The following is a 24406-nucleotide window of genomic DNA, read 5'->3' on the forward strand; positions in this document are numbered from 1 at the left end:
ATATTTCCCATAGATGCCAATGTTAGACAGGGAGCAGTGCCATGTCAAGCTGACCAAAATTTCTCATACACACCAATGTTAAAAACAGAGAGCAGTGCCATGTCAAGCCAACCAAGACTTCCTATAGATGCCAATGAGCACTGAAAGCTGAAAATTGGTCTGGGCAGAAAAGGGGTGAAAGTGCCCTGTATTTAAGTGGTTAAGTGCAACCCTATGACAGAATTAAAAAAAAAAAAAAAAAATGGCATGGGGTCCCCACCAAAATCCATAACAGACCCTTAGCACAGCATGCAGCCTGGCAGGCCAGGAAAGGGGCTGGGGGTGAGCGAGCCAAAAAAGTGTAAAAAAGTAAAGTCCTTTATTAAAAAGAAAACAAATAGTGTCCCTCGATGTAAATCCATCGTCAATCACGCCGCCCGCTGGACCCGAAAAATAGAAAAAAATTCAAAAGCGCTTCGCCTCTTCAGAAGCTAGGTGGCCCTGCCCCCTTGCCTATAAAAGAACTGTCAAAGCTGAAGATTGGGCAGATGGAGGGTAGCCTGTACAGAGGTGAAGCGTTTTTGATTTTGTTTCTACTTTTCGGGTCCAGCGGGCGTCGTGATTGTTGATAGATTTACATCGAGGAACGCTATTTTTTTTTCTTTTAAAAAAAGGACTTGTCAAAAACTGTGTTCTGTGGTTTTTACTTTTTTGGTGAATGGGTAAGATATACCCGATACCCATTCACTTGGGGAGGAGGGGGGGCGGAATCTGGGGCTTCCAGATTACCATAAGCCATCCCCCCCCCCCCCCACAGACCCTGACAACCACAGCCCAGGGTTGTCGGGAAGAGGTCCTTGTCCCTATCAACATGGGGACAAGGTGCTTTGGGATGGGAGGGGCAGAGCCCCCCTGCCTCAAAGCACCCACCCTCCCATGTTGAGGGCATGTGGCCTGGTATGGTTCAGGAAGGGGGGGCACTCGCTCGTCCCTCCCCCCTCCCCCCTTTCCTGACCTGCCAGGTTGCATGCTCAGATAAGGGTCTGGTATGGATTTTGGGGGGACCCCACGCCGTTTTTTTTATTTTGTTTTTTTTTTTTGTTCATTTTTTATCTGTATTGCCGGGAGACGGCAATACATTACAGCCGCGAGGAAGTTTAAATGACATTTTTTCCTTTAGAAATGTCAGTATTGCTGCAGCAGGCTCCATACATCGTACAGATGCGCCACTTTACAAGCAGATTAGGGGACCCCCAGGCACGATATTTAAAGGAATTTTTCATTTTTATTGTTTCACTTTAAGCTTCCTTTAAATCACTGCTTCTGTAAAAACGATTGTTTTAAAAAAATGTTTTTGCATTGATACATGTCCCCCAGGGCAGTACCTGGGTCCCTATACACTTTTTGTTATGGTAATAACTTAAAAATATAAGCCTTAAAAATGAGGACTTCTATTTTTCATGTTTGTGTCCCATTAACTTTAATCTAGTTTGCATGTTAGCTAGAATGTTTTCCCTGTTCGAGATGTTCTGGTGTGAACCGAACAGGGGGGTGTTCATCTCATCACTACTACTGCATACTAAAATCACAACTCCACATCCATGGTCTAGGGAGAACCACTGCCCTCTTATCTTCTGATCTAATACTACAGTTTGGTAAAGAATCCTTCCTACTACATACTAAAATCACAGCTCTATCTTTGTGATCTGAATCATTCCTCTCTTATGTTTTGCTCTAGTACCAAGGTTTCATTGAAAATCTTTTCAAGTGCACACTGACATTGCATTGTTTATATATATTCACTACAAAGTCATTGCACTAATCCATTAACCAATCACTACAATTTGAAAGAGAATCCTTCCGGTTAAACACTACAATCATAGCTTTGTGTAGAAAGTTTGTCTTCCCTGTATTCTATCCACTGCCTTGGTTGTACAATTTTACAGAGCAGTATTTCTTAACTTTATTAAGTATGTACCCCTACATAAAAGCCAATGTTTATTAGGTAGTCCTTGGTGTTTGCCACCTTATCTCTTGTCATGTAAAAAATATTTTCAAAATATAAATGATCGTTAACTAACTCAGTGTTAATTTCATGGATATTTCTTACATAGTGCTGAAATCCATAAATCACAGGTACTAATATTTAAATCAGTATAGAAAGAAATATTTTCTTCTATGCACCCACTGGTTCACATATACAGTTTCACAGAGAATCCTTTCCTCTGTAAAATGCAATTACACCTCTTACCCCCTTATATGGAGAACATTCTTTATCTATCCCCATTCATTCATCTGATCCTACAGTTTAATGAAGAATTCTTCCTACAGCATGCTGCAATAATTATGATTTATGCAAAGAGAATCTTTACCCTCGCTATATCTATCGATCTGATGCTAATGTTTCATAGAAAATCCTTCCAAATGTATACTGCAATTCTACCTCCACTTACAGATAGAAACCTTACCCTCGCTGATCTGACTCTACAATGTAATAGAGAATCCTGCCTACTGAATACTGACATCACACCGTCATATGTGAAAAGAATGCTTCTTTCTATTTCTACTTATCTACGGTTTTATAAGGAATCTTTCCTACTATATGCTGCCATCACACCACTTTTACAAAGAGAATCTTTCTTCTCTCTTTTTTCCATTGATCTGTTTCTAGTTTTATTGAAAATCCTTCCTACGCGTTCCATCACACATCTTTATTCCCACTGTCCTTGTTATATTACCCAGTTTTACAGACATTACTCATATTCACTGTACAGTAGATAACTTTCATTTACAATAGAGAGACGTAGGAACTCCAAATATTTTGAGATGGTCTAATTGCTCCTTTTTAGCTTTTTTTTCCCCTCTGCCTACTTTTCACTATTGTTTAAACTGTTGTTGCAGCTTTTCATATCAAACGTTTATGAAAACATGCATAGGAATGTTCCCACTCCCGGCCATTTTACAGATCATCCCATCGGTGCAAACCCACTGGGATCTGTTCCTACCCAAAGTCCTCAGGTACAAACGGCACTTCTGTTTTTTCTTAACACCCAACAAGCTTCATTGCCAGTAGTGCAAACTCTCCAAGCCATTATAAAGCACAACGTCCGCCACCAGACTGTCTCCTGCTACTTCAACTCCTTTCTCCCCAATAGGGGCCCAGTTATGAGCCTACACACTGCGCCCCTCTCCTACTCTTTTGCCAGACCCTCTCTAACTCCTTCAAAGCGCTTCTCCCCAAAAAGGGCTCAGCCATAAACCTGCTAAGTGAACCCTCTCCTACTGCTTTGCCCGACCCTCTCCTCCTTCAAGATGTTGGCCCAGTCATGAAACTTAAGATTGTGCCCCTATCCTACTCATTACCCAGAAACTCTCCTTTTTCCTGTTTTTTTCACAAAAGAAGCCCAGTAGTTAAACTTCAGACTGTGCGCCTATTCTACTCATTATCCAGAGCCTCTCCTGTTTCTTCAAGCTGTTTTTTCACAAAAGAGACACAGCCATAAAACTTAAGACTTCACCCCTATCCTACTCATTACCCAGAGCCTCTTCTGCTTCATCAAGGATTTTTTTTTCAAAAGGGGCCCTGTCTTGAAAGTTCAGACTTCATCCGTAACCTACTTCTTCACTAGACCCTCTCCTGCTTCTTCAAAGCATTTCTCCCCATAGGGGCCCAGTAATGAACCTTCAGATTGAGCCCCCCTCCTAGTCCTTCTACACACTTCTCCTCAATAGGGGCCCAGTAATGAACCTTCAGATTGAGCCCCAATCCTACATCAAACCCTCTCCTACTCCTTCAACAAGTTTCTCCCCAGTAGGATACCAGTCATGAACCTTAAGGTTGAACCATATCCTACTTCTTTTGCCAGACCCTCTTCTACTACTTTGATGGGATTCTGCTCAATAGGGGCCCAGTCATAAATCTTCAGAATGTGCCCCTATTATACTACAATAGCGTTCTTACTAATAAGGACCCAGTCGTGAACCTTTAGATTGAACCCCCAACCTATTCGTTCAAAGCAATTCTCAGCAGCAGGGGCCCAGTCATAAACCTTCACAACTGGGTCCCTATTTGGAAGAAGCACATCAAAGGAGTGGGAGAGGTCTAGAGGCAAGTGATGTGCTATATTCTGGCTTTGTGAGTTTACACTACTTGCAATAAAATTTGTAGGACATTAGGGAAAAAAAAACGGAAGTACAGACTGCTTGTTTGCATCAAACCTTGATAAACTGGTAAACAAATTGAAAACTGTGCTGATCGCTTTGCTAATCTTCATAAATAGGCCTCTGTGGGACATGTAAACTATTGGCCTTAGTTAATATATTAGGTACACAGGGTGAAAATGGTGCCATGCTCTAGTGGGGTTTTAGGTTTTGAATCTTTGTATGGTAACAATTTGAGTAAGAAAAACATTGAGCAGGCTTAATCATGGCAGATCTTCCATAAGAATCACGTGTTTATAAGTCCCTAGGGCAAGCAAATGTAATAACAATTTTTTTTATTAAGGTCTGGATTGAAAACTGGTGGTAATTTGGTTTGAGCAAATCCCATTTGGGGAAAGTGTAGGAAATCTTCTGATGAGCAAACAGGTAAAAGAAAACAATCTGTGATTCAGTCATTAGCTGCTTACAAAATATGCCCCATATTTTCAGTTTTAAAGGGAGCCCTTTCCCAAAAAAACCTGACCATGTGATCTGGTTCTACAGGTTTAAAGAAAATACTTTCCTGACCTATTTCTTTCAGTTCTAATGAGAATCTATTTTATAGCAAACTGCAATCACAGCTCATGGATCCCAGTCTAAACATTGCTAATCCACTTCTCCAGTTTTACATAGAATTCCAGCTTTACTGTATCCAATTTATTTAAGTGGGTGTCCTTTCTATAGTATCCAGCATTCAAAACGCTCTACCCGCTGGCTAAAAAAAAACAACTTTTCTTTAAATATCATTTTTTTAAATAAAGGCTACAGCTGTTCATACAAGGTATCCACTGTCCACTTATGGATAACATAAAATAAATACTTTAAAAACATAAAGATTTATATTAAAGGGTTTTGCACATTTAAATAAAAGTTATATTTTTTTGATTTGCAGACTGGCAAGGCTTGGTAATGATCTAAAAAAAACCTTGTGTTTTTTCTGTGCAATGAAGTTTTATGTTTTTTTTTTTTTTACTGATATAGAGTTCTTGGCTTTAGTTAGTGGGATGGATCTCTTGAATTAATTAAGCACAATGGACATCTTGGCTTTATTGAGCACAATAGAGCTCTTGGCTTTACTCAGAAAAATTGAGCATTTGGTTTTACTTAGCACGATAGAGCTCTTGGGTTTACTGAGAAAATTGAGCTCTTGGCTTCACGTAAGCCAATGGAGCTTTAGGCTTTACCTAATGGAGGTTTTAGCTAATGGTTGGCTTTAGATAGCCAAATAGAGCTTTTGGCTTACTTAGCATGATAGAGCTCTTGTCTTACTTGGTGCAGCGAAACTTTTGGCTTACTTAGTACAATGGTGCTATTGGTTTTACACAGCACAACAAAGCTCTTGGCTTTATGTCGTAGGAGATTGTGGTTCACTTAGCATGATGCAGATCTTAGCTTATGTGATGTGATAGAACTCGGCTTTATTTAGAATGATGGAGCGCTTTGCTTAAAAGGCCCTATACAAACCACTAATAACCCACACTGGACAGTTATTTAGGTTTATCACATCTTCACTTTCTTGTGTACAGTGGAAAGTCTAACAAAGGGTAAGCATGACAGCTGCTCAGTCTACTTTAGGCTTAATCTTAGGGTAACAGCTGAAAGCATGGGTTAAAATTACTCCAAAAACCTTTTAGTATCCACTGGTTAATGATCAGAAATGGTAAACCTTCTCATCAGACACAGTCTTCATAGGATGGCTCTAGAGCTGCCTGTATGACTGAAGGACAGAATCTTGTTTGGCCATAAGAAAGTCTGTCACAGGCATATCAGTTACTTGGTAGTTTGATGACACCAAAGTCCAGCTGAGTTTTGCCACAACCTTACCATTTTTAGTATTCCAAAAGTTTTGTCGTCTGATAACTTAAATGCGCGTATAGGCACAGCTTCAATAATTGTTTAGATCCAGTAACCAGTTGTGATGGAATTCATATTAGTCTCCATTCACACTACCGCGACTTGTCAAGCGACTTGTCAGCCTGACAAGTCACGGTCCATGCAGTGCTACAGGACCCATTCTTATAGGAGCGACACAAGTTGCTCCGACTTAGAAAAAGGGTCCTGTACTGCTTCGGGGCGACCTGGAGGCGACTTGCGTAGACTTCCATTATATGAAGTCCGTGCAAATCGCTGCGAAGTCTTCACAGGTCGCCCCCGAAGTCGTGCCGCTTCAGTGTGAATGCGGTCTTAGAGTTTTATAGCACACCGTGTGAACTTACACAAATACAAAATAGGCAGGGCCTAATGAAATCACCAAAAGATTGGTGCAAAATGGTTTTTAAAAAATCCATAATATGATAGTCGTTTGACTAAAAAAGCAAAAGAAGCTAGAGAGGAGAATTTATACCAGGAATACAAGGAACTTTTGTCAGTCTCTTTGAGTAACATTTAATGGATGCATATGTCATGCATCCTGTATACACTATATGACCAATGGTATGTGAACATCCCTCCAAATGATTGAGTTGAGGTGTTTGCAGTGAAGGGTACTGTTAATGTTACAGCATAAAAACCCATTTTAGAAGGTTAGAAGATAGTTTGGGGAAGACACTTTTCTGTTCCAGCATGCATATGCCCCTGTGCACAAAGCCAGCTCCATAAAGACATGGTTTGATGTGTTTGGTGTGGAGGAACTCAAGTGGCCTGCATAGATCCCTGACATCTACCCTACCGAAAATAGTTGGGATGAATTGGAACATTGATTGGGAGCCAGGTCTTCTCATTCTACATCAACATCTGACTTTACAAATGTTCTTTTGGCTGTATGACCACAAATTCCCACAGGCACGCTTTAAATCCCATTTTAATATTCATGAATATTAATGAATTTTAGAATGAAATATTCAACAAGCTCATATAGGTGTGGTCAGGTGTCCACAAACTTCTGGCCCTATACATTGTTCACTATCATCTTCATGTAGTATAATGTTACTACATTGGGGGTTTGCATCTTTTTTACTGAATACCTCCACAAGGCCCCAAACAAGTTGCTCTCTCAAATGAATTAAAGTAGTTGTAATCCTCAGACATGAAATATGAACAAATCATATCACTCTAGTGTACTTGTCTCAATCCCGAGCACTAAAGCCCCGTACACACGTAGCTATTGTCGGCCTGAACGATCGGCCGTCTTTTGTCCGGTGCTGTCCTGTCGGCTGAAAAGTGCTAAAGACTGCACACGAATTTTGTCGGCCAACAACAGCCGACTGCAGAAGTGATGTCATGTGATGGTTAACTTTCCGTGTGTTTTTTCTTTTCTGAGCATGCCCAGTCTTGCTAATCTGCTCTTTGTCGGCCGAATTCTGTACTGACTGGCGAACAATCGGCCGTTCTGGTGACGGCCAACAAAAATTTTAAAGTCTGCACGCCAGATTCTGTTCGGCCGAAAATGCGCTGTCGGTTGTCGGAAGCATCATACTAACAAGCCTACAATCGGCCGGTGGCCAAATATTTACGGCCGACAATCGCTACGTGTGTACGGGCCTTAAGTGTCATTTATATCTGCTGCCTTATTCCTATGCTATCAGCATGAGTCACTTCAGAAAAGTCTTCCTGACACCAAGAGAAAAATGGTGTCAGGGAGGGGATCTCCAGCTGACAGCCTCAGGTCTTTTCCTGTGAGCTGTGTGGAGGGGGTTAGGTCTCTTTCCTCCAATCAGCTCTCAGAGCTCTCCTCGCTGAGTGTAACTTTAGCTCTCCACCCCCCTGTTTTCTGACATCTCAGACAAGCTATATAAATTATGCACGTTGAACGGATGCAGAGAAGAGAAGATTGAGAATAATCAGGTACAACATATGTAGGAGGATTTGTTTCATTTCTGTGTATCACCTGAGGCCTGTCACTCCCCTGGGTATATGGAAGGATTTACAACCACTTTAAGTCTATGGATGGAATATAAAACAATCCAATTATGACACTGACTCCTGAATGACATTTAATGTACACAGAGTTCTACATTGAAACTCTACAGCAGGTCACCGTACAGAGTATTTTTTTTATACATAGAAGAATAGAGGCGTAGTGTGAATTTCCAGCATTCCCCCAGGCTCTGCATAATTATTGCTGTGAGGGGTGACTGGATGCAGCCCAGTATTGGAAGAGCCCTTGAATATGGATGATATACGAGTGAGAAAGCAGAAGTCACTGTACTTCATGCTAAGATTGCTCAGTCTGATTTAATTCCATCTACCTGACCAAGAAACCGAATGTGTGTATTGTAAGTTGTGAAGTGTCCAGAATTACCACTTGCAACCACTATGTGGTATTATAGAGTTCTGAATTGGCTAGATTAATAATTTCCAGTGTGTTTATAGGACAGAGCTGGGTCTCAGTTTATGTTGCTGACAATAAATTCACACCAACAAGGTGCAAAAGTTACCAGTCAAACCAGTAATAAGTAATGAGATCAGTGAAAAAAAAACATTTAGAAAAAGACACCTCTCAATGAAGTTACCTCTTCAACCTCCCTGTACTGAATAGAACAGGCTACATCATGTTTAGAGTCCACTGGACAATTTGAATGGGAAAAAAGTTGCTTAAACCAGTGAGATTGACCTTCAAAATAGAGATTTTGGAAGTTTTTGTCCCTTGTGACAATGTAGGATGACTATGCATGGAGTAACTGGGCAGTTTATAGGAGATGCGAACTTGTCTCGCTGTTATTACTGCACTATGAAAGAGTAATGAATATATTTCAGATAATAGCTCTGCCAGCCATGGCTTGGCAATGGGAAGGCTGCAGGTCACCAATCGCACCTCTACTCCTGCAACATGACACCGATGAAGCACAAAGACAGCAACATTCACACTGCTGAGTCACACCTCGCACACACTCACGGCACAGGACATAACATTGGATATCACTACAACAGATGGGAAATTAAGACGTTGGTGGTGGAGGAATTCACAAGCAAGTTCTGGGCAGGTAAGTTTATGGTCGGCCTGATGGTTCATCACCGTCCATCCTTAAGAGGGGGGGCGCTGTAGTCTGGTGTAGGCAGATGTAGAGTCACAGTGGATTCCTCTCTCTTGACATATTACAGGTGTTTGCGATTTGTGAAGTGGGGAAGGAAGTTGTGTGGATCTCCTGCAGGAGTGGGGTGTAGTGGACCAGGGGATCGGTGGGTGTCGGTCAGTGCTTTTTACCAGATCCCACTGGATCTGCCTCCAGGGGGTGCCAGGATCCTGGCCGAGGCTCGTTTTGGGACGTGGTCATCAATCTGAGCACCTAAAGAGAGACAGAGATTATGAAAACATGACTTGGATCTGTAATCTTATCCAGGAAAAAAGGTGTATCTAAAGCCAAAACCTGTTTTTTCTTTTTTTTTTGTGGAAGGGTTAGACCCCCTGCCAGGTTTTATTGGTGTCTGTGTACCGGCTCGTGAGATTCACTCTATCTATCTGTCCTAGTGAGTGGTCACCAATCCAGAAAGTGATGGGAAATCCAAATGTTGCGCTGTCACTGAAACAGGAATAGAAGAAATATTGTCCATTGAGGACATTTTTTGCAGTGAATACTGAGAGACAATTTCCCTCACTTTGGATTGATTTTCTCTTACTGTTGTGTATTTGGAACAGGATGTAAAGGGAAATCTCTCCAGTGGAACATTGACAGAAGTTAAAAAAAAACAAAAAAAAAAACAACAAATTGGTTGTAAAGGCAGAAGGTTTTTTTTACCTCAATGAATTCTATGCATTAAGATAAAAAAAACCTGTGTGCAGCAGGCCCTCTAATACTTACCTGAGCCCCATCTCAATCCAGCGATGTTTCACAAGAGCCCTTGCTGTCCGGAGACTCTCCCTCATTGGCTGAGGAAGCAGCGGACGCCATTGGCTCTCGCTGTTGTCAAAGTCAGTGAGCCAATGAGGAGAGGGGGCTTGGCTGAGCTGTGGCTCTGTGTCTGAATAGAGCTCGGTTCAGGTGCTCCCATAGCAAGCTGTTTGCTGTGGAGGCACTCAGCAGGAGGGAGGTGCCAGGAGTGCTTGCGAGAGACTACAGAAGAGGAGGATCAAGGCGGCTTTAAGCAAAACCACTGCACAGAGCAGGTAAGTATGACATGCTATTTTAAAAAAATAAATACATTTGAGACTTTAATATCGCTTTAACCATTTCCTACTCTATCCAAAATTACATATCAGGTATACTTTAAAGCTGAACTCCAGGATAATCAAATATTGTGACTTTGACTTTTCCTATCTGTAATAAAGACTACTGTGCTCTCACCTTGTGCAGGGTGACTAGCTTTTCTCTGCCCCCGCCTGTAGTTTTCTGCAGGCACCCTGTAGTGGGTGGAGATTAGGGATAGACCGCTATCAATTTTTCAGGGCCGATGCTGATAATGACTTTCCGGCCACCTTTCAGGCTGATAGCCAATATTAGCTGCCGATATTCTGCACATTTAAAAGTTGTTATTTTTACACTGTCCTTTTAACTTTTTATTTATTTTTTGTTCACTTTTATTGCTGTCACAAGGAATGTAAACATCCATCGTGACAGTAATAGGCAGTGACAAGTACACTTTATGGAGGGATCTGGGGGTCTGTAAGACCCCAAACCCCTTCTCTGCACTTAAAAGCATTCAAAATGCCAAGTTTGGCTGTTTTCAATACTGTCATTTTTTTTTTAAATATGGCGCCTTTAAGGCTCCAGTAACCGGAAGTGATGTCATGACATCGCTTCCGGGTTACTACATCAGAGACCAGATCAAAGCCAATTCGGGCTGTGTTCGGGTCTTCAGCCAGCCGGCGTACCTGCCAGCTGGTCGTTTGGGCCTCCCGGTGGGACGGAAGACCCGGGCGGAGCGGCAGGAGCTTCCCCTCCCGTTGCTTGTAATAACAGCCGAGTGGCTTCTTAGCAGCATCATTTGTTATTACAAGAAACTCTAAAGAACGGTACGGGGGTGATGTCTGTAGCTGCATGCATCACCCCAGGTACAATCACTTGAAGCAATATCGGTCATATCGGCAAGCTTGCGGCGTATACCTATACTTCAAAAAAAGTGAATATCAGCCCCACCGATAATCGGCCGATCCCTTCTGGTAGGCGCAATATCCTTATCCATGGTGGTGGGATTGTCACGCTGGTGATCACTGGTATCTGGATCTATCTTCATTTTCAAGCACCTTCTGGATTTTATATGGACACTTTCTTGCTGCAACTATGTGGACTGTTTCTTTTATGAACTTTTTAGTTTACACTAATTCTATATATGATGGTTCTGTGTGATGTTTATATAATATCATGACATATATTTTTAGCACTGCGCTTTTATATATTTCAGTTTCACACATTTTTTCCACTTTTTTATTACCACAGTAATTTTTTTCTTTATTTCTAAATATATTTAAATTAATGTTTAAATAGTGCATAGGCTTCCCCACATGCGAAATTTAAAAAAAAAAGCATGTGGGGGAGAGGCAAAGGATAATATAGTTACCTTACCCCAGCCTCCATCTGCGGCAGCCAGGCGAAGGTGAGTTCACCATCCTTTCCGAAGGGATCCTAGCTGAACAATACACTCCCAAAGAGGAAACCGATCCTCTAAACAGCAACCTGCAAAACTTTGCAGCCCAAAGAAGCATTCGCAGATGCCAACACATCCACCTTGTAGAATGTAGTGAAAGTGTACACTGACGACCAAGTGGCCGCCTTGTAAACCTGCGACACTGACGGCTGATGATGAAAGGCCAAGAACCACTAAGCACCTGAGTAGAGTGCACCGTGACAGGGAAAGAGGAACCTGACCCCTAATCGAATAGGCCTGAGTCACCCTCTGTCTGATCCATCTTTGGTCGCAGAAGAAGCGGACAGCCCTTTTCTTGGCCCATCCGTGAGCACAGCGAGTCTGACTTCCGAGAAGACTCCATAGCTGCCAGATACACCCGAATCGCCTGAACCACATCCAGGGCATGCAACGCAAATTCCTTGAGATGTTTGGGCCTGGGACACAGGAAGGCAACACAATGACTTAATTCAAATGGAAATCAGAGACTACCTTAGGAAGAAATGGCAGAAATGGGCGAAGAACCACCTTATCTTTGTATACCACCAAGTAAGGAGTACGACAAGACAATGCCGCCAGTTTCGACACCCTGCGAGCAGAGGTGATAGCCACCAAAAAAGCCACCTTCTGGGACAACGTAAGCAGGGGAATCTCCCAAATATTTTCAAAGGGAGGCTTCTGAAGATTTGAAAGCACCAAGTTCAGATTCCAGGGCAGTAGAGGAGAAAATCCAGCTCTCGGCTTACCAGACCAAGGCCACTTGGAACCTCACGAGGAGGACTTGAAAGGTTTTGAACCCTTGTCAGTGGACCCTGGGGGATGAAAAAAAACAAGAAAGACGGGCCACATCTGCAACGAGGTTCCTTACCCTTTCCAGCCTGTGGAAGAAAAGTACTCTTCCCCCTGTGAGACAATTAATGATGTCTTCCAGGGTTGCCCTATTGCCCTGAAAGGGTAAATTAGTCAGAGTTTTTTTGTAAGAGGTCTGGTCCACGGACCAACACTTAAGCCACAATACGCACCCAAGTACCACTGCCGAAACAGACAGCCTAGAGATCAGGGGAGCTGCATCCGAAGAGGCATCACAGATAAACTGCAGCCCCTGGACCAACTGGTCCGCCAGTTCAGCAAAGGCAGGGGGGAGATGCTCACCCTCCAGGTCACGGCGCAAAAGTTTAGCCCATTCAGTTAGAGTTTGCAACACCGGGGCAATTGTGAAGACCAGCCTAAGCGCCAAACCAGCAACAGTGAACATATTGCGGGCCACAGCCTCCGCTTTTCTGTCAACCAGATCTTTAAAGGCTGGTGATTCCTCAACTGGAATCATGGTTGTCTTATCCAACTCGGAAACTGGGGTGTCCACCAATGGTTGAACAGTCCACTTTTTAAGGAGATACTCCTCAAGGGGGTACCTAACCGCAAAGCGTTTAGGAACCACAAAGGGACGTTTTAGACGCTCCCACTCTTTTGCAAAAAATCTGTCAAAATAGGAGGGATAAGGTAACACTTTTGCCGTGCGAGATGGCTTGTGAGTACCAAAGGGGACAGGCACCTCCGCCGCAGCTTCAGCTGCATCCTCCATTTTTAAAGTTTCACGCACAGATACAATCATTGCGTCCACCAGCACCTTCTCGTGCGCAGCTACAGGTGTGGAGGAATCATCCTCACTATCCAATAAGTCAGAAAGCGTGGCTGCAGAATCCATAGGGTGGGACATGTCTGAGGTGGCCAAATCAGATTCAGAATATGATGAGACAGATGAGGCAGGGGAAGGCAGGAGGTGCTTTTTGCTAGCCTGCTGCCAAAAAGCCACCTGCATCCGGGACCCAAAGAACTCTAGGACCGCGGTTAGTGCATCAATGGATGGTTGGGACCCCGAGGGACCGGCAGCCTCTGAGTGGGGGTCACATGCTTCAGAGACTCCATTTGGTAAAGTGAGGGTCCTCCACAAAAAGTGTCTAGCACTGCACAAGGACCCACCACCATGCTGGCAACACCACTAGGTCGCCAGCAAACAGAGCACCCAACAATCCTGCAGCAGAGAGAGGGAGGGACCCCACCAGACTAACCACCCTACCAAAGAAGCACCGGCTGCACCAGGTATAGCACTTGTTCCACGTGCTGTGTCCAAGGGAAAGAAAGACCCAGGAGTCAGCACCAGGGGAAAAGGATAAGCTCTCACAGCCAAGATTGCCACCCAGAGGCTCCCCTGTAATGGCCACTGCTCTGCAGAATGCCGGACCAATGAAAAATGGCTGCCAGACTACACCAACATGGCCGCCAGCCATTAAAACAAACAGGCTACAACAAAATGGGCACCAAGTGCAGCTCCATAGGGCTCCCAGGTGGGATCCCTAAAGCCCAGGATGCAACCTGAGGGAAGGGGGGAACCGGGCACAGCCCCCCCAAGCAGGTACAGTCCCCCCCCCTGCCCCCCCCCCCAGCCGTTAGCCCGGTCGCCGGCGGCGCATTCCCCAGCCCCCACCACTAATACAGTACCATACCCCAGCCCCATCCCAGACCACCACACTACTGCAGATGGGGGGGGGGGGTTTCAGGACTAGATTATGCAAAGGGGGGGGGGTCTGATGGGGAGGAGGGGAACCCAAGGGGCCAGCATCCACCCCCAAACCCTCCAGGTGAAGAGGGGGGGACAGCTACTTTTAGAGATACCTGAATTTAAGCTTTAAAGTAGCTCTCCACACAATGTGCACATCCCTTCCCACTTACCAGACAAGCTGAACCCGGACTCATGGAGGTCCCGCATGCCTCCATGACGGGTGATTGGCCGAGTGGGAGTGTCTGCCAGCGGACTTCCTGTCTCTTTCTTCCCAGCATGCGCCACCACGGCTACATCTCCTTGATACGGGGTACGGTCTACGCACTTTAGGCTCAGAATCTGAATAAAAGAAGAGAGAATTTTTTTTTACAAGTCATGGAACACTGTGTACATTCCTTTTATGGCTGACTATACAATGTTATAGTTTATCTGTCATGCAGATCTTACAACTTAGCAATATAGGGGGTGAGAGAGGTGAGGCCACTGTAGGAAATTTGGTATTGGTAGAGGTGAGGATATGATTCAGTGGTAAGGAAACATAGGACCAAAAATGTGTTCACTATTATATAAAATGTGTAATAAGTGAGGTGAAACATGATGCCCATTTGCCTATGACAACTAACTAGCAGACAGGTATTTTTAGGGTCCAAAACATTTATGTTATCTGTTACCTATACAAACTTAGGTTTTGAATACTTAATCGTGCTTCGGAATCTGGAGCTCCAGGAAAACAGCTCTGATGAAGGTAACACTAACTGCACTGAAACATGTTGGCCATTAACATCTGCAAACAATAAATATATACTGTATAGCTGTAATCACGCGATTGAACTACCTGAATTTTAAAACTAAGAGTTTGCCTCTCTGACTCGAAGTTGAGAACTTGCTATATAGAGTTTGCCCCCTACGACTCGGAGTTGAGAGATCACTTTGAAGAGTTTGCCTCCTCCTTCTCGGAGTTGAATACCCTGCACATAAAATACCACTCCCTGGTTACAGTGCTTTGAAAAAGTATTTGCCCTCTTCCTGATCTTTTTTCTTTTTGCATATTTGTCACCTAAATGATTCAGATCATCAAACAAATTTTAATTTTACACAACGGAGTATCACTCATTTTTAAAAGTTGCTTTCATCCACATGTCCACACACAGTGCATTCCTAAATGGTTATTTTTATTTTTTTTTAATGTCTGAATACCTTTTATTTTTTATCTGTGTATGCGGCACTTCCGGTCCAGCCACCTTGGCGATGTCTTCATGAGGTCATTCTCTTGGACTCCTGGGATATTGACGTAATTTATCCCATAGAATCACCTAATACTGAAATCTCGCGTTATTTCCAAGACCGCACCTTACTTCGGGGTTGTCTTCCGATTGACCGGTTGCCAGAACAACGGGATGGGAACCTCCACCACCACCATTGTTATAGTAACCTGCAATCAACAAACTGCGCATTGTCATTATTGCGCAGGAGCAAGATCGGGAGGCCCTGGGAAGCCAGCTGCACCGAATCCCGAAAGTAAAAAAGAGCAGGCTTCAGATGCCCACATGCAGCATGGCCCGTGCCTGCTGACAAGATCTTGTGATTGATTACAGATGTAACAATAACAGGTATAAATACAGTTACAACAATAGCCAATTAATACAGTAAAAGTAATAAAAATCATGGTGGGGTTTCTAAAAAAAAAATTGTTGTGGAGACTGGGGGTACTGTTTGTACCTATAGGTAAGCCTATGATAAGGCTTACCTATAGGTATTGTAACTATCTCCTAAACTTGCACCATTTAGGAGATTTACATTACATTCAGCCGATGACGTCATCAGCACATGCGCGGGAGTGACGTCACACCGCTCCGGCCAGTAGCAAAGCCGGAGTCCGCAAAGCCGGAAGGAAGACGGACGACGATGGATGCAGCCTCCGGTGGGGACGACGCGGGCTTCATTTGCAGGTAGGTGTCACATAATGTGCTAGTATGAGTTGCATACTGGCACATTATGCATTTACTTTGCAGGTAAACAAAATTATTTTTGTTTTCAAGGCTTTACTTCCTCTTTAAGTGATTTATTGAATCAACAGTAATCAGGCCTGGGTGTGGCAAGTAAAATTTAACTCCGCTTTCCAAAAGATGTGGTTAATCACAGTTCATGATTTAGCAAGGAGGAAGGGGGGGGGGGGGGCAACTGCATTTTTTCTTTACTCGGGTTATCTGTGTAATATTACAATATGCAAACAAAACAAAAAAGAAAATCAGGAAGGGGCAAACACTTTTGCACTTTTGTGTATATCCATTCCCTTTTTAAAGTGTAACTAAACCCCAAAACAAAAATGTAATATATTGCAGCTTACCATTCCTTAGTGGCTGCATTTGTTTTTTCTCTTTGCACAAGAAAGATATGGATGTTAGAGCTATTAATTCACCTCCCAGAACTGACAAGGACACTGCATCATGGCAGCACATAATAGATTGTGGCTCCTCCCCATTGAATGCTGCCAGGATGTGCCATGAATATCTTTTATCAACTGGATGTTAAACATACAAGGAAATGGAAACACTTTATTCTGACATGTAAATCAAGCAATGTTATCACATGGATTTCCAGCTATTCATACAACATGTCCATGCGATGAGTGACATTGCAGATTGATGAATGAGGCTTATAGAGTTAGGGTTCTTTCACATGGGTGTTCCGCCCAGCGGACTCCACTTTACTCAGCGGGGTTCGATCCGTTGATCCCCGCTGAGCAGGCGGATGACAAGTCTGTCTCTGCTCAATCTGCTGAGACAGACCTGTCAGAGCCCCGCTCTCCTCAATGGGGAGATCGGATAAAAAAGGACCGCCTGTCCATTTTCATCCAATCAGCCAGATGGATGGAAAATAGGGTTACCATCTGTCTGGATTTCACGGAGAGGATCGGATCGGATAGCAGCGGAGATGTCACCGCTGACATCTGCTGCCCCATAGAGCCTGAAAAATTCGCAGGCAAACCTGTTCAGAAAGCCCGTGTGAAAGGGGTCTCAAAGTTATATCTAAATAATTCTGCCCTGTGCTCATGTAACATACAAAAACAGCATTTAGCTGCATTTCTGTGAGCAAACATCTCCAGCTAGTGGTGAGCCAATGGAATTGCACATAATATACACCAATAAGCCATAACATTTTGATAACCCACTTAATATTGAGTAGATCCCCCTTCTGCCACCAACACATCCCTGACCCATCCAGACATGGACACCACTAGACCTCTGAAGGTATGCTGTGGTATATGGCACCAAGTCGTCAGTAGTAGGGATGATCGAACGGTTCGGGTCCACCATCGGTTCGGCCCGAACATTGGGTGTTCGAGGTTCGGCCGAATTTAGAACTTTTTGCCCAAAAAGTTCGGAATTCGGCAACCAGAACCGCCCAAAATGCAATGCTTCAGGAAATGGGCTTTAAAAGCCCGTGATTGGACCAGAACCATTAGCAAAAGCCAATTGAGGGGGCAGGAGAATGCTAGGAATGTGATTGGAGTGACTAGGGGGTCCCTAGACCAATCATTAGTGAATACGCCCCCCAGTATATAAGATCGCCCCCGCCATATTCCCAGCATTGTTATACTGGACATGGAAGAGAGTGGAAGCAGTTCTGTTAATTTTACTTTAAAAGTGTCATTTAGCTATTTATTAGTGTGAGGAAAGGGATATCTAGTGTAGTTAGAGTGCTCCTTTACACTTAAGTTAGCTTCAAAAATTTAGTTTCTGTAGGGAAAGTGTTAAGTGTCAGGGGACCGTAGTGTAGTGTAGGGTTAACTGACAGTGACTGCTATGGCAGGGTGACAAAACCCTTCCATAGCAGGGTGACCGCTATAGAGAAATGATCATTTCTCTGAGTTGCTTCGGGACAGGTATGTGGCTTCTCACCAGCAAGCATTTTTTATGCTGCAGGGGCTGCCACTGCCAGTGTTTTTTTGAGGACATGTTTGATGTCAGACATGACATCTGAACATGTGTATAGGGGGTATATATAGACATATATGTCTGAATATATACCCCCAGACATATATAGGTGTGATAGTAGCAGAAATAAATGCTTGCGCTAATGAAATCATTTACAGTAATATATTTCTGCTACTATCACACCTATATATGTCTCGGGGTATATATTCAGACATATATGCCTATATATACCCCCTATACACATGTTCAGATGTTTTGCCTGCCTCAAAAGAACCCCAAAAAATGCCAAAAAAACGCTAGCGTCAAAAAAATAAAATGCCCAGGTGTGTTTTTGCTGGCATTTTTTGGGGGGTTTTGGAGGCAGGCAAAACATCAGAACTTGTGCACAGTACCACTATACACAAGTTCAGATGTTTTTCCTGACTGCAAAGAACCCAAAAAAATGCCTGCTATTAAACCGGCAAGGTGTTACAGCAGAGAAGCCATATTCCTGTGCTTAAAGTTTTCTAATACAAACGATCTTTTTTTTTATGGTTCTGGACATGCTACAGAGCTGAAACTTCACAGGTACACCTTTTAGACCCCCCAGACACAAAATCACACAAAAAAAAGTTCTTAAAAATTGTCATTTTTGATAAAAAAGCCAATGATTGAAAAATTATAAAAAAAAAAATAAAAAAAATAAAAAGATTTTTTGATTTTTACTTTGGATTTAGTATCTGGGGGGTCTAAAAAGTGTACATGTGAAGTTTCAGCTCTGTAGCATGTCCAGAACCCCCCAAAAATTAGCATTTTCTTATAATTTTTATTAGAACAGGTATACGGCTTCTCTACGGCGCTTTTTCTTGCATTTATCGGGCATTTTTGGAGGCAGGCATGACTTTTTTTGGATTTAGTGTCTGGGGGGTCTAAAAAGTGTACCTGTGAAGTTTCAGCTCTGTAGCATGTCCAGAACCAGAAAAAAGATCATTTTTCAGTAGAGCAGGGATGGTGGGACCCCTCTTTTACACTTATATGATCTTTTTTTGGGGTTCTGGACATGCTACAGAGCTGAAACTTCACAGGTACACATTTTAGACCCCCCAGACACAAAATCACACAAAAAAAAAAGTTCTTAAAAATTGTCATTTTTGATAAAAAAGCCAATGATTGAAAAATTATAAAAAAAAAAAAAAAAAAAAAAAAAGAGAGAGATTTTTTTATTTTTACTTTGGATTTCAGATCTGGGGGGTCTAAAAAGTGTACATGTGAAGTTTCAGGTCTGTAGCATGTCCAGAACCATAAAAAAAAAGATCGTTTGTATTAGAAAACTTTAAGCACAGGAATATGGCTTCTCTGCTGTAACACCTTGCCGGTTTAACCCCTTCCCATCCGCGCTACAGCCTATATACGGCTGCAGCGCGGACTCGAATTTTCGGGAGGCCGTTTTTAAACGGCCTCCAGTGACACGCCCCCCCGCGCGCTCCTGCGAGCGCGCATCGGGGGGAATCTGTGTCGGCCGTGTCCCTTGGACACGGCCGATCACAGATCGTGGTGAATGGCCAATCACAGCGGCCATTCACCACGTGATCAAGCCGTCCAATGAGAGATGATCTCATATGTAAACATATGAGATCATCTCTCATCGCCGGCGCTCCTTCCTCACACAGACACTGCAGTGTGAGGAAGGAGGGGGAGCCGACAGCCGCTGGGGACACAGACAAATGTAATCAGGGCACTGATCACCAGTGCCCTGATTACTGAAGGTAAAAAAACACACACACTGCCCCCACCATCAGTGCCCACAGTGCCCGCCATCAGTGCCCCCATCAATGCCCACAATCAGTGCCCATAGTGCTGCCAGTCAGTGCCCATCAGTGCCTGCTCATCTAGGCACTGATGAGCACTGACTGGCAGCACTATGGGCACTGAGTGTGGGCACTGATGGTGCTGCCCATCAGTGCTCATCAGTGCCGCCCGTCAGTGCTCATCACTGTCACCCGTCAGTGTCCATCAGTGCCATCCGCCAGTGCCCATCAGTGCCGCCTATCAGTGCCGCCCGTCAGTGCCGCCTCTCAGTGCCCAGCAGTGCCACCTCTCAGTGCCCAGCAGTGCCACCTCTCAGTGCCCAGCAGTGCCATCTCTCAGTGCCCAGCAGTGCCACCTCTCAGTGCCCAGCAGTGCCACCTCTCAGTGCCCAGCAGTGCCGCCTATCAGTGCCGCCTATCAGTGCTCATCAGTGCGGCATATTAGTACCTCCTCATCAGTGCCCATAAGTACCACCTCATCAGTGCCCATAAGTGCCACCTCATCAGTGCCCATCAGTGCAGCCTATCAGTGCCCATCAGTGCCGCCTCATCAGCGCACATCAGTGAGGGAGAAAAATTTATTTTCAAAATTTACTCGCAGAAAATAAGAAAAACTTTTTTTTTTTTTTCAAAATTTTCTGTCTTTTTTCTTTTTTTTTGTAAAAAATAAAAAACCCAGAGATGATTAAATACCACCAAAAGAAAGCTCTGTTTGTGTGAAAAAAATGATAAAAATTTCATATGGGTACAGTGTAGCATGACCGCGCAATTGTCATTCAAAGTGTGAGAGCGCTGAAAGCTGAAAATTGGCCTGGATGGGAAGGGTGTTTAAGTGCACAGTAGGCAAGTGGTTAATAGAAGGCATTTTTTTGGGTTCTTTGCAGTCAGGAAAAACATCTGAACTTGTGTATAGTGGTACTGTGCACAAGTTCTGATGTTTTGCCTGCCTCCAAAACCCCCCAAAAAATGCCAGCAAAAACACACCTGGGCATTTTTTTTTTTGACGCTAGCGTTTTTTTTGGCATTTTTTGGGGTTCTTTTGAGGCAGGCAAAACATCTGAACATGTGTATAGGGGGTATATATAGGCATATATGTCTGAATATATACCCCTAGACATATATAGGTGTGATAGTAGCAGAAATATATTACTGTAAATGATTTCATTAGCGCAAGCATTTATTTCTGCTACTATCACACCTATATATGTCTAGGGGTATATATTCAGACATATATGTCTATATATACCCCCTATACACATGTTCAGATGTTTTGCCTGCCTCAAAAGAACCCCAAAAAATGCCAAAAAAACGCTAGCGTCAAAAAAAAAAAAAATGCCTAGGTGTGTTTTTGCTGGCATTTTTTGGGGGGTTTTGGAGGCAGGCAAAACATCAGAACTTGTGCACAGTACCACTATACACAAGTTCAGATGTTTTGCCTGCCTCAAAAGAACCCCAAAAAATGCCAAAAAAAACGCTAGCGTCAAAAAAAAAAATGCCCAGGTGTGTTTTTGCTGGCATTTTTTGGGGGGTTTTGGAGGCAGGCAAAACATCAGAACTTGTGCACAGTACCACTATACACATGTTCAGATGTTTTTCCTGACTGCAAAGAACCCAAAAAAATGCCTTCTATTAACCACTTGCCGACCGCCGCACGACTATCTACGTGGGCGGTCAGCCCCTCACAGGCAAAGTGACGTAGGTCTACGTCGCTCGCCTGTGAGGGTTTAGGGAGCGAGCGCGCGCCGCCGGAGGCGCGCTCCCGCTCCCGCGTGGTCACGGACCCCCCCGCGCGCGTGACCGGCGGACCCGATCGCCGCCGGCCACTCTGCGATCGGCGGGGGAGAGGGAGATAGTCAGGCAGCTTGTGTAAACAAGCTGCCTGTCATTCTCCTCTCTGTATGAGAGCTGATCACATGGATCTACTATGTAGATCCATTGATCACTCCTCATACAGTTGAAGCCACAGCCAATCACAGTTAGAATCACGCCCCTAGGGACACACACAGCCCCTCCCTCTCAAATAAAGTTAACCCCTTCACTACCAGTGCATTTTTACAGTAACAGTGCATATGTATAGCACTGATTACTGTAGAAATGTCACTGGTAACCCCAAAAGTGTCAAAAATGTCAGTCAAGGGTCCGATCTGTCCGCCGCAATGTCGCAGTACCGCAAAAAAAAATCGCAGATCGCCGCCATTACGCGTTAAAAAAAAAAACAACAAAAATGACAAAAATCTTTCCCTTTGTTAGTAAACGCAATAACTTTTGCGCAAACCAATCAAAATACGCTTTTTGCGATTTTTTTTACCAAACATAGGTAGCATAAAACAAATTGGCCGAAAATATTAAAAAATTTTGATTTTTACATTTTTTTTTGGGGGAATTTCATATAAAAAAAAGGGAAAAATATTGCTATTTTTGCAAAATTTACGCTCTTTTTTTGTTTATAGCGCGTGATCAAAAAATCGCACAGGTGATCAAATACCACCAAAAGAAAGCTCTGTTTGTGGGAAAAAAAGGACGCCAAATTCGTTTCGGTACAGCGTCGCACGACCGCGCAATTGTCCGTTAAAGTCACGCAGTGCCGAATCGCAAAATGCCCTCTGGTCGTTTAGCAGCCAAATCCTCCGGGGCTTAAGTGGTTAAACCGGCAAGGTGTTACAGCAGAGAAGCCATATTCCTGTGCTTAAAGTTTTCTAATACAAACGATCTTTTTTTTTATGGTTCTGGACATGCTACAGAGCTGAAACTTCACATGTACACTTTTTAGACCCCCCAGATCTGAAATCCAAAGTAAAAATCAAAAAATCTCTTTTTTTTTTTTTTTAAATTTTTCAATAATTGGCTTTTTTATCAAAAATGACAATTTTTAAGAACTTTTTTTTGTGTGATTAATAGTTAATGGGGCATGACCCAGAACCCTAGGCATTTTTTAGGGGCATTTATTGGGTTTTGGGGCTTCAAAATGGTGTTTTTTGATTACCGAAGTTCGGGTCCCATTGATTTCAATGGGGTTCTGAAATCCGAACCGAACTTTCGTGAAGTTCGGGTGTTCTGGTCGAACCGAACTTTTCAAAAGTTCGATCATCCCTAGTCAGTAGCAGATCCTGTAAGTTGCTATGTGGGAGCCTCCATGGATCAGACTTGTTTTTTTCCAGCACGTCACACAGATGCTTGATTGGATTGAGATCTGGAAAATTTGAAGGCCAAGTCAAAACCCAAAGTTGGGTTCCTCAAACCATTCTTAAACCATTTGTGCAGTGTGGCAGGGCACTTTATCCTGCTGAAAGAGGCCACTGCCATCAGGGAATATCGTTTCCATGAAGGGGTGTAGTTGTTCAGCAACAAATGTTTATGTAGGTGGTAAGTTTAAAGTAACATCCACATGAATGACTTGAAAGTTGCTCAGATCCTTACGCCTGCCCATTTTTCTGCTTTCAACATATCACCTTCAGGGACAACATATTTACACACTGCCTAATGCAGTTTTCTCAACATTTTTTAACACAGAGGAACCCTTAAGATAACTTTCCGATCTCAGGGAACCCCTGCTAAAAATGACTAGATCTACAACTCATGATACATTAGTGTGATGGTCAGTGGGAAGAATGCTCCTTACACTTGGGGTCATTGGGAATAATTACCCCCTTACAGATACCTAAAAAAGGTTAATGGTGTCAGTGGGAACTTATCTGAGAGGCAGCAATTGTTCATTGCTCAAGGAACCCCCAGCAACCTCTGGAGGAACCAGGGCCACTGATAGGGGGGACCACCAGTCCTCTTGTAGGGGGACCACCAGTCCTCCTGTAGGGGGCCTGGGCACACAGGGGGGGCCCCAACAGCAAAGGGAATCGGTGCGATCGGGTGGAGGGGCAATTACAGAAGGAAGCTCCTCGGGTCTCTCTGCAGCAGCTGAAAGACAATTTTTATCCCTTCTGCCAGCTTTCAGCTGCTGCAGGGAGAGACACAGACACAGTGTATTATTCCTGTAATTGCTTCTCCGACACCAATCCTCTTCTGCCTGCTTCTGATCCCCCCCTCCCCGTGTGCCCCCTGTTTCACTGTGATGCCCCCACATCGCTGCAGGCTTCCCTGTCTTGTAAATCCAGCACTACTCCCAAGGGAGATGCTGAGTGTGGGTCTCCCTGGGTTACTGCTAGCAACAACAGTACCTTTAAGCATGTTTTCAAGTGTGAGCAGCTCAGCTCCTTGGCGCAGATTAGCGCTTCACTGACGCTGGCTAGCACTGACTGATGCTGGTTAACAATGACTGATGCTGGCCTCGGCAATACCAAATCTCTGCGTACTTTCCAGGAGCACATTCTCATGGGATTTGGGATGCTCGTTTGGTAGGGGGTACTCTACAGCTCTGTATCTGCTGTGGACTGCAAGGTTTGCTTTAATAATATTATTACCCTATACTAGGGGTCTCCAAAACTTTC

General features: G+C 43.7%; 1 protein-coding gene across 1 annotated transcript in view; it reads right to left on the minus strand.

Moving 5' to 3' along the window:
- Positions 1-8098: 8098 nt before the first annotated feature.
- The window catches only part of DPYSL5 (dihydropyrimidinase like 5), a 180430-nt gene continuing 164122 nt past the window's right edge, over positions 8099-24406 (minus strand). Inside the window, exons 12-13 of the mRNA XM_082251156.1 lie at positions 14410-14578; positions 8099-9404 (exon numbers count right to left, since the gene is read on the minus strand). Of these exons, the coding sequence (XP_082107282.1) occupies positions 9319-9404; positions 14410-14578 (255 nt within the window). The 3' untranslated portion in view covers positions 8099-9318. The remainder of the gene's footprint in view (positions 9405-14409; positions 14579-24406) is intronic.

Source organism: Pelophylax lessonae (assembly GCF_965119305.1).
Source record: "Pelophylax lessonae genome assembly, chromosome: 3".
Lineage (NCBI taxonomy): Eukaryota > Metazoa > Chordata > Amphibia > Anura > Ranidae > Pelophylax > Pelophylax lessonae.